Genomic DNA, 16,607 nt, shown 5'->3' on the forward strand with positions numbered 1-16,607 from the left:
GTAGTGGTCTCGTATGTCACAGAGTTACATCATTAGGGCAAATCAAGGCAGTGGTGAAAGTTTCACACAGTGGTTCATGACATATTTGTCATTCTTTAGAACTAGAAATGCACTGTGTGTGTGTATGTGTGTGAAGAGAAGAGTAAGAAGGAAGAAAAGAGGGTAACTGGGAGGAAGGGAGAGAATGAATGGGGATAAAGGATTGCTCTTATTAGTATTTTATGAGTGTTTATGTCCCTGGAATATTAGGTAAGCCTGGAAGAAGAAATGTCAGGTGCAATTATTATAACTCTGAATATTTCCCAAAGAGATCTGTATGTGTTTGTTTATAAATAATTTTTTTTTGTGAGATCACTAGAAATTATGCTAAGATTCTTTTAGATAGATGTTCTTTTGTATGCTCTAGTCTCTAACTTTATGTACTCTATTCATACTTTTTTATTACATCATGTATTTTTCTTTTTCCGACAGAGCCTCTATATTACTGGCAACAGACTGAAGATGATTTGACAGTAACAGTACGGCTTCCAGAAGGCAGTTCTAAGGAGGACATTCAAGTACAGTTTTTGCCTGAGCACATCAACATTGTGCTGAAGGGTCAGAGGTTTCTGGAAGGAAATCTCTATTCATCTATTGATCAAGAAAGCAGTACATGGATAATTAAAGAGAATAATAGGTATATATAGACAGTTGTATTTATATTTGAATTTTTTTTTTTTTTTTTTTTTACCCTTTCCACAGTGGTTACACCAAAGTTGAATACTATAATAGGTCTGTCTGTATTGCTGATTCATTTCTTAAGATAGATTAAAAATGGAGTTACTGTATCAAAAAGTATAATTATCAGTAAGATTAAAGATGCTACTGTAGTCATTGTTTGCATTCTGTGGTAGACCTTTTCATTACCAACTCTGAATAAAATCACAACGATATTAACAGTAATAATTAATAGATAAAAATGTTTTTATTTTTAATGAGAGCCTGCATACAAGTTGGGGTAGGGCAGAGGAAGAGGGAGAAGCAGACCACCCACTGAGCAGGGAGCCCTATGCAGGACTCAAATCCCAGGACCCCAGGGTTATGACCTGAGTCAATGGCAGACACTTAACCTACTGAGCCACCCATGTGCCCCTAAAATGGTTATTTATTTTAATTAATACTTAAAAAATTTTTAACTAATTTTATCTTATTAATTTCAGTTTCCCAACTAGATAATAATTCCTGTTCTTTAAATTTTAAGATACATAAAGGGTAAACAGTACGAAGTCTCCCTCCAGCCCAGGTCCTCCAGTCACCTTCTCCCCATAACCACTATTATTAGTTTCCTTCTACAGGTATTTTAGGCATATTCAAGCAGATTTATATTTTCTTGAACAAAAAAGATTTCAACATAACTGTATATAGTTTTTTACAGCTTACTTTTGTTGACTTTCAACAGTTAATCTTGGATAACTTTCCATAAAGTATACCTAGTGATTTATTCTCCTTTTATGGTTATTTATGGTATTTTATTCTATTAACTGCACAATCATTTTTTAAAAATGGTCTTGCATTATGGATATTTTGACTGTTTGCAATCTTTTGGTACAATGAATGACTTTCTAGGGGCGCCTGAGTGGCTCAGTGGGTTAAGCCTCTGCCTTCGGCTCAGGTCATGATCTCAGGGTCCTGGGATTGAGCCCCGAGTCAGGCTCTCTGCTCAGCAGGGAGCCTGCTTCCCCCCCTCTTTCTACCTGCTTCTCTGCCTACTTGTGATCTCTCTGTCAAATAAACAAAATCTTTAAAAAAAACAATGAGGGATGCCTGGGTGGCTCAGTTGGTTAAGCGGCTGCCTTCCGCTCAGGTCATGATCCCAGCGTCCTGGGATCGGGTCCCACATCAGGCTCCTTGCTTGGCAGGGAGCCTGCTTCTCCCTCTGCCTCTGCCTGCCACTCTGTCTGCCTGTGCTCGCTCGCTCTCTCTCCCTCTCTCTCTGTGACAAATAAGTAAAAAATTAAAAAAAAAAAAAAACAATGAATAACTTTCTGGATGATTCAGTAGCTTCACTGAGTGACACAGGTGTCAAACTCAATGAATTCTACATATAAAATCTAAATTTTATCTATAAAAACCTCAGTTAAAAGGAATATGTAAAACAAATAGGTAAAGGTTGAGTGTCTTAGAAAACTATAACCTTTGCTTCTGCTTTTAGTCCCCTTTGGAAGTTTGTTGCCCCAGATCCTTTACACATTCCTCAGGTATTTGGGTTAATAAAATTACTCTTTTATTATAAATTAAGTGTTAGTAATCACTACATTCTGTGATAAAAAGGGTCAAATTTGGTCAGAAGTGGGTTAAAATTAGATATTTTTACCTTAAATATAATTTTCAATTTGTAATACAAGACCCATTTGAATCTTTGGTATGAGTCTAAATCCTGAGAGTCAAAAAAATGGTATCTGCTTCAAAAAAGTTTAAGCTTTATGTTTTTAGATCCTGAATCCATTTTATTCATGGGGAAGTTTGGTGACTTGGTTATACTTTCTTTTTTAATGCAGTAAGAAAAATAGATTCATCAGTAAATGATGTCATTTATGGTTTATTAAGAATTATTGAACTCTTCAGTATTCAATATTCAGTGAATTCAACGAAAAAGAATAATGATTTCTGTGAATCTGATCCCTTGTCTTTCTGTTTAGGCACATGGATTTTTCTTAAGCTGTTCTACTAATTCTTGGCTAACCAGTTTTAATCATGGTATATTTAAATAATACCTGTAATTCTTCCAACATTTTTCATAATCACTCCTGCAAATGTTTATGAAAGCACTTTTATTGTAATTCTCATTAAAGTATTACTCTTCTAGTGGGAGAGTGAAAAGTTGATCTGAGCTAGATTAAAATCAATCTTATGGACATGATAGTTTTCAGAAATCCCAACCTTCAAGGTGATAAAAGTCATTTATAGAATCCTTACCAACAGTCTTACAACTTCTTTCTTTCAGAATACCATACTTATTAACACATCAGTTATGAGTAGGTACCTGATTTTGCTAACAGTTTATCCATTTACCTGGATAATAAAGATGTGGAAAAGGACACTAAGATGAAAAGAACCTTGGAATCTATTGTTTATGGTAATCACCCATCTGACTATGGTTGGGTCACCACAGTCAAGCACATTGGCTTTTTGCTTCATTCTTTGTGAACTTTGACATGCTAACACACTGAATTCCTAACAGAGTCTCATAAAATTACTCTTTCCTAATTTTATTTTTAATTGAAGTATAATATACAGTATTGTATTTCACTTTTATAATATAATGATTCAACAATTCTATACTTAATGGTTATCATGATAGGTATAACCCTTAACCCCTTTTCATTTTTTAACATCTTTTAAAAACTTAGTTAAAAGGTTCTTTAAGAGGGGCGCCTGGGTGGCTCAGTGGGTTAAAGCCTCTGCCTTCGGCTCAGGTCATGATCCCAGGTCCTGGGCTCCAGCCCCGCATTAGGCTCTCTGCTCAGTGGGGAGCCTGCTTCCTCCTCTCTCTCTGCCTGCCTCTCTGCCTACTTGTGATCTCTGTCTGTCAAATAAATAAATAAAATCTTTAAAAAAAAAAAAGGTTCTTTAAGAAATATTTTATATCACCACATTCTATTTAAACATATGAGATTTGAGGGTAGCATTTATAAATTGGCAAACCAGCTGTAACATATTATTAATAGAAGTCAGGAAGCAGTAACCCAGCAAAGCAAGCTCTAGAGTTCAGCATTTAATACCTGAGTATTGTTTTCCCATTAAATTTGAGGTACTTGATTACAATTTTATATTACAAGATAATTACAGTGACATGTTGGTGGTGTCATTAGTTTAAAAACATGATTCTCTGTACCTGGTTAAATTATTCATATCTCTTATTTTTTAATAATGTTCTGTCTCACTTTGGAAGGATTTATTAACTAGTCTAGGTTATTATGTTATATGTTCTTTTTTGCTTGAATGATAGGATATGATACTAGGTTCAAAATGTAGAAATGCAGTTGTGCTAAAAGGGTTGCACTAAGTGTGTAAATTTGTAGATGGTTCACAAATTCTTTATCAGTGAGATTGTATGAACTCTAGGTAGCAACTGACGACAAACAGTACTTATATATTCTGGTCATGGTAAACTTTCTTCAGTAATTATTTACATATATTCGTTCAAAGTGGCAGAATAGTACAGTAGTGAGGAACTTGGACTTGGAGTCAGACTGCTTTCCTAGCTTGTAACTTTGGCAAGTTACTTAACCTCTCCAGTCCTTTTATTTTTTTTCTTACTTGTAAAATGAAGATGAAAATAATACTTTATTTGGTTGTCATGAGCAATTGATGAGTTGAAAACACCTAAAATGCTTGACAGCACCTGGCATATGGGAAGATTAACTATGAGTTGCTGTCATGATTCTTCTTCATTGCCATCATCATTTTCAAGATAACCTTTCTCTTAGAGACTGTATTATTGTAGTAATTTTTAATGCTAATGATAGGAACTCATTACATAGAAAAGATATTTTGTATTGTCTCTTAAAATAAGCAGTTTCAGAAAAATGTAAACTGCTGTAATTAATTCATGAGGTGGTGATAATAACAGCCTTGAAAAAGAATAACTGATAGGTTTGCATGTTCTATTTGATAATTATGATAATAGTTATTATTGTGTCCTTGCAATTTTTCCGTGCAGTTGTGTTCCAAGGCACAGGTTAGTGGCACACGTGTACCAGAGATGGCACATGGAGGTTGCTTTCCTATGGAACAGCTACCACCACCCCCACTTTTCTTTGTGTTACAGCAACAGCTACTCCTAAAGCAGCTTACATGAATTTCCCTTGCTATTCAAGAGGCACTTGGACATATCCTGTGACCACAGTCTGCCCTGACTCAACTCTTTCCCCTTCCTGCTGCATCAAGCCTTAATCCTAGGATTCACTGATAGGCCCTTTTTAGCGTATTTGGAATTTGTGTTTAATGGCTTAAATGTATGTAATTAGATTTTCAGTTGATAGAGACCAAATTAACAACTTTTTTTTTCTCCTAAAGAATTATCAAAGTTATTTCTACTTTCTTTTCAGTTCTTTAAAATATGTACTTTAAAAATTAACATTTGTATTGATCTAAGTTGCCTGATGTTTTACATTAATAATTATATATCATGACTACTAGTTTGGGGACATGAAACTACTTTTTGGCTCCATGCACAAGGAGGTACCTTTAGTTATAGTCTCTGTGCAGTTAACTTTATGTGCCCACTTCAGTCATCACCCTCACCACCACCACCATTTGAATGCCTAGTAAAAGAGCTCATGGGTGCATGCTGCTTATTCGTCACCTACTTTCACTAACACACTGCAGACTTGGACTACAACAGTACTTTCTAGGTGGTCTCACTCTTGCCAGTCAATCTTCTCATCAGGCCATTTGACATACCACTTCCAGTGGTATTTTTTTGTTTGTTTTAAGATTTTATTTATTCATTTGAGAGAGAGAGCATGAGCGAGGAGAAGGTCAGAGAGAGAAGCAGACCCCGCGGAGCTGGGAGCCCGATGCGGGACTCGATCCCGGGACTCCAGGATCATGACCTGAGCCGAAGGCAGTCGTCCAACCAACTGAGCCACCCAGGTGTCCCTTTTTGTTTGTTTATTAAGTATAAGTTATTTACCCTTGGATTACAGATTTTCCATCCATATTCCAGTAGGCAGTACTAAAACTAACACATGTTTTGTAAAACATCTCTGGCTGGACACCAAAGGGGGATAAATTCAGTGGAAGATTCTTCTGTTTGGTGTTGATTATATAATTTGTATAGTTGCTCAATGTAACGTTACTTTTCTTGTTTAACTTCTAGCTTGGAGATTTTCTTGACTAAAAAGAATGAAGGACTAACATGGCCAGAGCTAGTGGTTGGTAATAAACAAGGAGAGTTTATAAGAGACTCAGCACAGTGTGCTGCAATAGCTGAACGTTTAATGCATTTGACCTCTGAAGAACTGGTAAGCAATTCCAGTAGTAGTGTCATTTTCCAAAGGCCCGGAAGTATGTGAGGATTATGCCATGTTTTTCAAACATTATTTTACATTTGATAATGTTAGAGACACAGATTAGGCACTAAGGAATGGTGTTTGACTATAGCTTAAAATTCTAATACTCATTCCTTACACTATATGAATACATGTATGTGTGGGGTCATTGTATAAGGTGGGTGTTCATGTATGTATGTATCTCTATGTACATATATATGTATACATATATATACACACATATATTCACACATATACACACATAAATATATATATTCTCATTTAGGAGAATCAGTAGACCAATACTGGTATGGACAAAAATTGATTTTACTGTCTACCTATGCTAATAATCTACTTGTCATCATTGAAATAGTTTAGGTTATCTTGGACTATCACTAGGGGTATAAATATACACTATAATTAATTTTAATTCTCAAAGTAATTCATTGCAGTGATTATAATAATACACTACTCATTCAACTATGAGATTTTATTGAAGTATTCCAGTCTGATAACTTTTAAGATAATGTTAAAAATTTGAATAAAGCATACTAGAATTTCAGTTATATGTTTATTCACCAAAAATTATATCAGCACATGTAAAATATCTGACTTATTGCCGCTTGGAGTTAGAACGATGAGGAAAAAAATGTATGAGGACATAGTTGTACTATAGGGTTAATTGAATCCTAAAATAGGAAGGAAATTAGAATACTGAAAGTAAATGTCTCTGTCAAAAAGAAAGCATGGCCAAAATGGAGAAACCCAAGTTTCATGTCTGCCAGCAGTAAATTAAAATTTCAGGAATCACCAGAGTTCATGTGTAACACCATGAAACTTTAATTTCATAGTCCTGGTGTTACAATAAGCCATGCAGACTGCTTTGCCCTGTTATGTTCCTTAAGCAAGTATTTATTGTGTTGTACTCTGGAATATAATATATAATATTATAATATAATTACAGTAGTGGAGTTTTGTGGGTTTTTTTTATGTTAGGAGGTTTTTTTTGATATTGTAAATTATTGCTGTTAACTGCCTTTTAAATTTGATTATTTCAAATGAAGATTGGTCTGTATGAGTAAGTTATTTATGGCTGAAAACCAATATGTTTGTTACATTTTAGAAAAAGACATAGAATCTTATTATCTGCAACTGAAGTCTGTCTCATGTGTTTTAAATCTTTATACTTTTTCTTGCCATTCTACATTGGTTAGAACCTTTAATCCATTGGAAAATAGAAATGATGAATAGTGAATGCAGATATTCTTGCCTCATTTGTAATCTTAGAAAAATAACTGAATACTTCACTGTTAAGTATTATGGGTTATTTTTGTCATGACGAGAACATATTCTTCAGTTTGTTAAACTGAGTGTTTTGAATCATGAAAGGCTATACAATTCTATCAAATACATTTTTTTGTGGTTTATAAACCCAAATTGGTCATGATGTATTATCCTATTTACATATTACTGGTTTGGATTTGCTAAAAGTTATTGAGGACTTTTGCATCTATATTTAGGAGGAATATTGGTCTGTAGTTTTTGTTTTGTCTTTTTACTGTCATTATCCAGTTTTGATATCCGGGTAATGCTGATGTCAAAGATGAGTGGGGAAGTGTTTATTGCTTGTTCTAGTTCTGGAAGAGATTGTATAGAATTGGCACTATTTCTATAAATATAGAATTTACCAATGAGACCATCTAGATTGGAGTTTTCTTTAGGTTTTTAACCATGAATTTAATTTATTAGGTATAGCAATTATTTTGGGCATCTATTTCCATTGTTTTTTGTTGTTTTTTCAGTTTCCAATTTCATTTCTGTTATTATGTTATGTTCTCCTTTTTCCTTACTTTGGATTTATTTTGCTCTATTTTCAAAAGTGAAAGTTTAGATGGTGGCTTTTTTAACCCACTTTTCTATTGAAGATACTTAATGCTACGTACTTCATTCTAAACAGTACTTGACCTTCATCCTCCCAAATTTCAGCCTATCTTCTTAACCCCATTAAGGCTTGATTTGATTTGGTACTGTATTTCCATGTTTTCTATATGCTGATATTCCTCGTTTGTTCTTACTCCTAGGCAGAACTTTTAATGAATCTCAAATGAAAGTCTAGGATGTTTATCAGGGCTTCTGTGTGGACCTGTCCTCTAATTTTTGTCTCCCGAGCACTTTAATAACATCAACACTCAGCTTTGGAGCCCCTTGCCTGCTTCTTCTTTCCTCTTCTCTTTTTCCAGCTGAGCTTGAAAATCTGTAAATGACACAGAGAAACAGCAGAGTCTTGGGTTCTCTTCTCTGTAATTCCCCTTTCTCGCTAATCTTGTCGTATTAAAATCTGGCTACCTTGATGGTCCTGACCTTTTAATTTTGCTCTTTTCAACATACGGGTAATGGAAAGGGGAAAGGAGGGAGAAGTGCAGAGGATACCTTCTGTATGCTGCTGGACATATTTATGTTTTTGAATCACTGAAAAATGGCCCCAGCTAATTGCTGATACTGCCTTCCCAGCCAAGCATAGCAACCAGGATTGTTTCCATCGATGTATAGGCTGGAGCAGACAACCGCAACTAGGTGGCTCCATATCCCAGGTGCAACATGTTCAGTTTTGATAATACAGATCTGTAACTCCCAACCATTTAGTTTCAGAGGCTTTCTCAGGTCATTTCAGTAGGTTCTCAATAACATGACAGCATTTTGGCAAATTGGGTATGTGGACATTTGGTCAGTTGTAGAATTACATTTCTGTGTATGTATGTAAATGCAATTTATCAGTTGAGCATTGTGATTCTTTTACTCTGAGGGATATAAGACCAGACAGTGATCCTTGCATTTAAGCAATGGAAATTATGAAAATTAATGATTCCATACTAGCTATACCTCTGTGTTTTTGTTTGGTTGGATATTTGTGTGTGTGTGTGTTTAGTGGTTCTGGAGTTTACACTATACACCTTTAACTCATTACCATCTTTGTCAAAAAATATTTCACTCATAACTTAAGAACTTACAGATTTCTATTCATCCTTTCTGTTACTCTTTTCATACTTTTTATTTCTTCATGTAATGAACTCAGTGATACATTATTATTTTAACTTAAATCAGTGTTCTTTTCAAGAGATTAGAAATATGGGTAGAAAGATCTTAAATTGCCCCGTATATCTGTCATTTCCTTTGTTCTGCATTTCTTCCTGTTGGTTCACATTTCCATCTGTTGTCATTTTTCTCCTGGCTGAAGAACTTCCTTTAGAATTTTTTATAGTATAGATTTGCTGGGGAAATTCTCTCAGCTTCTGTTTGCTACAAAAATATTAATGCTGTATTCCTTTTTTAGTATCTTTGTTAAGTATGTGAGTCAAGGTTGATGGTTTCCCCCCTTTCATCACTTCAGTTCTACTCCATTGTTTTCTGGCTTGCATTGTTTCTGATGAGAAGTTGGCTATCATTTGTATCTTTGTTCCTTTGTTCATAATGTATTTTTTTTTTCCTCCTCTGGCTACTTTCTTAAGATATTTTCTTTATTACTGCTTTTCAACAATTTCATTATGTGATTTGCAGTGAGTTTTTTTGATGTTTCTTTGACCTTTTTGAATCTATAGGATTATAATTTTCATCATTTATTAACCATTTCTTCAAATATGTTTCCATTTTTCTGCCCCCTTCTAATTACTCATGTGTTAGACCATTTCACGCTGTTCCACAGGTTACTGAAGTTCTGGGGGGTTTTGTTGGTGGTGGTGGTCTTTTCCCCTTTTTTTGGTTCTCTCTGTGTTTCACTTTAGATGGACTATTGCTTTGTTTCAAGCTTACAGGTCTTCTGCCATGCCTCATTAGTTGCCAATCCCATCTTTTTTGGTTTCCATGTCAGATATTATATTTTCATATTTAGAAGTTCAGTTTGGTTCTTTTTTTGTCTTCCATACCTCTGTCAACATATACATGTTTTTCTTTACATCTTTGAGTATATAGAACATGTTTACAATACCTGTTTTAATATCTTTTTCTGGTGATTTCATTATTCTGTCATTTCTGTTTTTGTTGATTAGCATTTATTGGTCATGGGCCTGAAATTTAGTTTTTAATTACTGCTATAAGCTTGATCTTTTTAAGAAAGAAGAAATCCACTCCCTTATTGTTGAAGATTTATTTGTTTATTTTGTTTTCTGGTCTTAAGAATCCAAATCCAGATAAAGAAAAACCTCCATGTAATGCTCAAGAGTTAGAAGAATGTGACATTTTCTTTGAAGAGAGCTCCAGTTTATGCAGATTTGATGGCAGTACATTAAAAACTACTCATGTGGTAAGTTCTTGATCATTATATTTCTAAAAATTTATGAGTAAGTACAAGTTACATGAGATGATAATTGACGAAATGTATAATTTGCAAAGCTGGCTTGATTAGCAGTTTACTGGCTATGATCTAAAATTCATCAGTCCATGAAGTTGGAGTTTCATACCACCATCCCCAATAAAACAATGTTGTGTTGTTTTGGTACTGTTTCATATTTGATATCTTGTTATTGGCTTTTTTCTATTCAGGTTTTTATATATAGTTACAACTAATTTATAATAACCTCATATCTTTTTTCATTTGAAATTACAAGTTTTCTTCATGTTCTTATTTCAATCTGGTTTAAAGGCTGGGTGACACTATATAAGTTATTGTTGGTGTTCTTGTGTGTATGCGTATATAGTAGTTGTCCTATAGATTATAGGATGCACTTTTAATACAGTTTTAAAATTGCATTATTCATGATGATGCTATTTTTTAAACATCCCTTCTTTACATGAAGTCTTTTTCTATATTCAGGTGTTTTCTTTAATAGAATGACAGAAGTCAGATTAAATCTACAGTCTCATTCATGTTAGCAGTTATTACCTATTTCATTGCATCTTTACCTGCTCCTTCAGTTTTTTTGTTTGATCTTTACTAATTGGCGTGCAAGATATAGGATTTTTACTCTGTGGTTTTTTTTATTTTTGACTGTTTCATAATGATTACTTTTGACTCTTTTGTGAAGAATTTTTTCCTTTATTTTGTTTTGGTGTTTCTGACTGACGTGTGTGATCTTTATAAAATGTGTTCTTTTTTTTTTTTTTTTTTTTTTTTAAAGATTTTATTTATTTGTCAGAGAGAGAGAGGGAGAGAGAGCAAGCACAGGCAGACAGAATGGCAGGCAGAGGCAGAGGGAGAAGCAGGCGCCCTGATGAGCAAGGAGCCCGATGTGGGACTCGATCCCAGGACGCTGGGATCATGACCCGAGCCGAAGGCAGCTGCTCAACCAACTGAGCCACCCAGGCGTCCCTATAAAATGTGTTTTAAAGAGCGTGTATGGTAGTCTCCATTATAAGTAGGTTCTGTCTTCAGAAAGTTAAGAAACATACATACAGTTCCTCCTTGTACCATAGTTTTTAGAGATGATATCTGATAAAACATTTTCAGTATTTTGTACATACTCTAAAACTGTTTAATCACAATTCAGTGTTAATTGCTGGTTTAACTCCAATCATTTGCTGTTTATATAAATTGCAAAATGATCACCACAATAAGTCTAGGTAATGTTTGTCACCATACGTAGTTAGAAATTTTTCTGTTATAATGAGAACTTTTAAGGTGTGCTCTGTTAATAATTTCAAATATGAAGTACAGTACTATTAACTGTAGTCACTGTGCTATACCTTATAATACCCAATACTTACTTATAACTGGAAGTTTATTCCTGTTGACACCCTTAATCCATCCCCCAGCCACCATCAGGTGTGAGGTGTGAAGGCATATCTCATGGTTTTGATTTACATTTCTTGATGCTTAATGTTGTTGAGCACCTTTTCATGTACGAGTTGGCCATCTGTGTAGATCTTTTTTGGAAAAAATATCTGTTTAGTTCCCTTAATCATTTTTTTTAAGATTTTATTTATTTGACAGACAGAGATCACAAGTATGCAGAGAGGCAGGCAGAGACAGACAGGAGGAAGCAGGCTCCCTGCTGAGCAGAGAGCCCGATGTGGGGCTCGATCCCAGGACCCTGAGATCATGACCAGAGCCGAAGGCAGAGGCTTAACCCACTGAGCCACCCAGGCGCCCCCCCTTTAATCATTTTTTAATTGCATTGTTTGTTTTTGGCTGTGTAATTATAGTTCTTTATAAATTTTGGATGTTAACCCTTTATAAGATATGATTTACAGATTTTTCCCCCCTATGCAGGAGGTTGCCTTTTCATTTTGTTGATCATTTCCTTTGCTGTTCATAAGTTTTTTGGTTCAAAATAGTCCTGCTTGTTACTTTTGCTTTTGTTGCCTTTGCTCCAAAAAATCATTGCCAAGACTAATGTCAAGAAGCTTAGTGCTTCTTCTGTTTTCTTTTAGGAGTTTTATGATTTCAGGTCTTAAGTTAAACTTTTTAATCCATTTGAGTGAGTTTTTGTGTATAATGTAAAGACAGTGATCCAATTTATCCAGTTTTCCCAACACTGTTGAAGGGGGACTCTCCTTTCTCCATTGTGTATTCTTGGCTCCTTTATCATAAATTGAGCATATATGGGTGGTTTTACTTATGGACTCTGTTCCATTTCTATGTCAATACTATACTGTTTTGATTACTATAGCTTTGTAATATAGTTTGAAATCAGGAAGCATTTTTTAAAAGATTATTATATTATATTATTATATATTTGGGATCTTTGGTAGTTCCATATAAATGTTAGGATTTTGTTCTGTTTCTGAGAAAAAAGCCATTGGAATTTTGATAGGAATATTATTGACTCTAAATTGCTTTGCTTAATATGGACATTTTAACAATTTTTCCAATCCATGAGCATGGAACATCTTTCCATTTATTTTTGTTTTCTTCAGTTTCTTTCATTGGTATCTTATAATTTTCAGTGTACAGATTGTTTATCTCCTTGGTTGAATTTATTCCTAATTTATTCTTTTCAGTGCAATTGTTACTGAGATTATTTTCTTAATTTCTATTTCCAACAGTATGTAACTAGTATATAGAAACAATGGCTTCTGTATTTTGACTTTGCATCCTGCAACTTTACTGAATTTGTTAGTTTTAACAGTTTTTTTGCTAGAGTCTTTAGGGTTTTCTATGTAATATGTCATCTGCAAATAGTGACAGTTTTACTTCTTCCTTTGACTTGGATGCCTTTTCTTTCTTTTTCCTGCCTAATTGCTATGCTTAGGATTTCCAATACTATGTCGAATAAATGTGGTAAGAGGGGTATCCTTTTCTTATTCTTGATCTTTGAAGAAAAGCTTTTAACTTTTCACTGTTGAGTTTGATATTAGCTGTGGGCTTGTCATCTGTGGCCTTTATTATGTTGAGGTGTGTTCCCTCTTGTACCCACTTTTTTAGAGTTTTTATAAATGTTGAATTTTGTCAGATGCTTTTTCTGCATGTATTGAAATGATCATATGATTGTTTTCTTCATTTTATTGATGTAGAATATCATATTAATTTAGAGATATTGAACCCTTTCCTTGCATTTCTGAAATAAACCTCACTTGGCCTTATTGTGTGACCCTTTTTATGTATTGATTCATTTTGTTAATATTTCGATGAGGAGTTTAGCATCTGTGTTTATCATCAGTATTGGCCTGTAATTTTATTTTCTTGTGGCATTTTTGTCATCAGGGCAATGCTGGCCTTATGAAATGAGTTTGGAAGTGTTCCCTCCTCTTCTATTTTTGGAAGCCTTTGAAAAAGATTGACATTAATTTTTATTTAAATGTATGGTAGAATTCACCAGTGAAGCTGTCTTGTCCTGGACTGTATAAGGAGGTTTTTGATAACTGATCACTTTTTCCATTTCTTTAGGTTGTCCTGTTTGTTGATGTATAATTGTTCATGGTAGTCTCATGATCCTTTGTATTTCTGTGGTATCTGTTGTAACTTTCATTTCTGATTTTTAGTTCATTCCTTTTCCTTGGCAAGTCTAAGTGTAGTTAGAGGTTTGTCAGTTTTGTTTATCTTTTCTAAAGAAACAACTTTTAGAGACTAAAAAGACAGTAGGAAAGATCAATGAAACTATCATTTATTTCTACTCTGATCATTATTTCCTTCTTTTTACTAACTTCGGACTTTGTTCTTTTTCTCGCTCCTTGAGGTATAACATTAGGTTGTTTATTTGTGATTTTTCTTGTTTCTTGAGGTAGTAATTTATTGCTATTCAGTCTTAGAAATGCTTCTGCTTCATTCCAAATGTTTTGGTATATTGTATTTCCATTTTCTTTTGTCTCAAGGTATTTTTTGAGTTCTCTTTTGGTTTCTTTTTGACCCATTGGTTGTTTTATAGCATGTTGTTTAATCTCCACATATTTCTGAATTTTCCAGTTTTATATTTGCAAATGATTGTAGTTTCATACCATTGTGATTAGAAAAGTGCTTGATAAGATTTCAGTCTTCTTAAATTTATTAAGACTTGTTCTGTGCCTTAGTATCTCATCTATTCTGGAGAGTGCTCCATGTTCACTTTAGAAGAATGTCTACACTACTGCTTTTGGATGGAATGTTATATGTAAGTCTCTTAAGTCTGTCTTAATGATTTTTCTGAGTGGATGATCTAACCATTGGTGAAAATGGGTTATTAAAGTCCCCTATTATTATATTATATTCCTTCAGGTCTGTTAATATTTGCTTTATGTATGTAGGTGTTTCTGTGTTGGCTTCATAAATATTTACAAATGTTACATTCTCTTATTAGAGTGACCTTTTTATCATTATATAATGACTTTGTCTCTTATTACAGTCTTTGTCTTAAAGTCTGTTTTGTCTGATGTAAGTATAGCTACCCCAACTTTCTTTAGGTTTCCACCAAATGAAGTATTTTCTCCATCCCTTCACTTTTGATCTGTGTGTGTCCTTACATCTGAAGTGAATCTCTTCTAGGTAGCATATAGATGGGTACTGTTTTTTTTTTTTTCTTCTTTTTCTTTAAGCTACTCTGTATTTTTATTGGAGAGTTTATTTACATTTTAGTTAGTTATTGATAGGTATGTACTTATTGCCATTTGGCTACTTACTTTCTGGCTATTTTGTAGTTTCTCTGTTCTTTTCTTCTCTATCTTTTTTTTGTGATTTGATGATTTTCCAGAGTGGTATGCTTAGATTCCTTTATCTTTTGTGTATGTACTGTACGTTTTTGCTTAATGGTTACCATGAGGTTTATTTACATTTAACAGCTTATAACTGTTTTATGTTGATAACAGCTTAAGTCTGAATGCATTTTAAGGCTCTAAATTTTTACTTCGTGTAACATTTAATGTTTTTAATGCACGATTAACATTTTTATAGTTTTGTGTATCCCTTAACATATTGTTGTAGTTATATTTTTACGACTTTCATCTTTTAACCTTCATATTACCTTTTACAGGTGATTAACCCACCATTTTTACATTAAATTATTTTGAAAATTAGTATGTATTTACCTTTACCAGTGAGATTTATATTTTCACATGTTTTTCTGTTACTATATGGCCTTCTTTTTTAGAAGTCCCTTTAACATTTCTTACAAGGCCAGTGTAGTGGTGGTGAACTCGTTCAGCTTTTGCTTGTCTGGAAAACTGTTTCTCCTGCCATTCTGAATGATTTCCTTGCCAGGTAGAGTATTCTTGATCGGAAATATTTTTCTTTTGGCACTCTGAGTGTATCATATTATAAATTTCTGGCCTACAAAATTACCCCTGAAAAAACTTTCACTAATCTTGGTGTGATGGTGGCATTCCTTTGTATAAAACAAGTTGTTTTTCTTTTCCTGCTTTTGAGATTCTCTCCTTGTCAGGGAGTCTTGGTGGCTCAGTTGGTTAAGTGTTGGACTCTTCATTTCAGCTTAGGTCATGATGTCAGGGCAGTGAGATCAAGTCCCATGTTGGGCTCCATGCTGAGTGCAGAATCTGCTTGGGATTCTCTCCCTCTCCCCGCATATATGCATGCTCTATGTCTCTGTCTCTCTCTCAAAAAAATAAAAGATTCTCTCCTTGTTTTTAACTTTTGACACTTTAAATATGTCTTGGTGTAGGTCTCTTTGAATTCATCTTACTTGAAACTTTCTGTGTGTCCTGAATCTGTGTCTTTCGTTCCCTAGGTTAGGGATATTTTCTGCTCCTTTTTCTTCATTTTGGGGCCCTGGTAATTGCAGATGTTCTGCTTGATGTTGTTCCATAAGGTCCTTAAGCTATATTTGTTGTTGTTTTTTTTTTCCATTTTGCTGCTCTGGTTTGGTAGGTTCTACTGCTTTATATTTGAGTTCACTTACCCTTTTTTCTGCTTCATCTAATCTGCTGTTGAACTCTTCTTGCTATACTTTTAAGTGATTGTATTCTTCAGCTCTATGACTTCTGTTTGATACTTGTATTTTCTATCTCTTTGTTGAAGATTTGCTTTGATTATCCATTCTTCCATGTTTGGTGAGTGTCTTTATGACTGTTATTTTCAGTTCACTGGGTAAACAAACCACTTACCTCCATTTCATTAAGGCATCTCTCTGACATCTTGTCTTGTCCTTCCTGTTATTTTCAGTTCACTGGGTAAACAAACCACTTACCTCCATTTCATTAAGGCATCTCTCTGAC

The 16,607-nt window shown here is 34.2% G+C and overlaps 1 protein-coding gene across 1 annotated transcript in view; it reads left to right on the forward strand.

Annotated features, from left to right (window-relative positions):
* LOC111146590 (NudC domain containing 1) overlaps positions 1-16,607 on the forward strand; it is an 83,870-nt gene that overhangs the window by 40,922 nt on the left and 26,341 nt on the right. The window contains exons 6-8 of the mRNA XM_022502209.1: positions 472-676; positions 5,864-6,008; positions 10,207-10,332. Coding sequence (XP_022357917.1) covers positions 472-676; positions 5,864-6,008; positions 10,207-10,332 — 476 coding nt within the window. The remainder of the gene's footprint in view (positions 1-471; positions 677-5,863; positions 6,009-10,206; positions 10,333-16,607) is intronic.

Source organism: Enhydra lutris, unplaced genomic scaffold, assembly GCF_002288905.1.
Source record: "Enhydra lutris kenyoni isolate GAN:26980312 unplaced genomic scaffold, ASM228890v2 scaffoldscaffold14, whole genome shotgun sequence".
NCBI classification, from domain to species: Eukaryota; Metazoa; Chordata; class Mammalia; order Carnivora; family Mustelidae; genus Enhydra; species Enhydra lutris.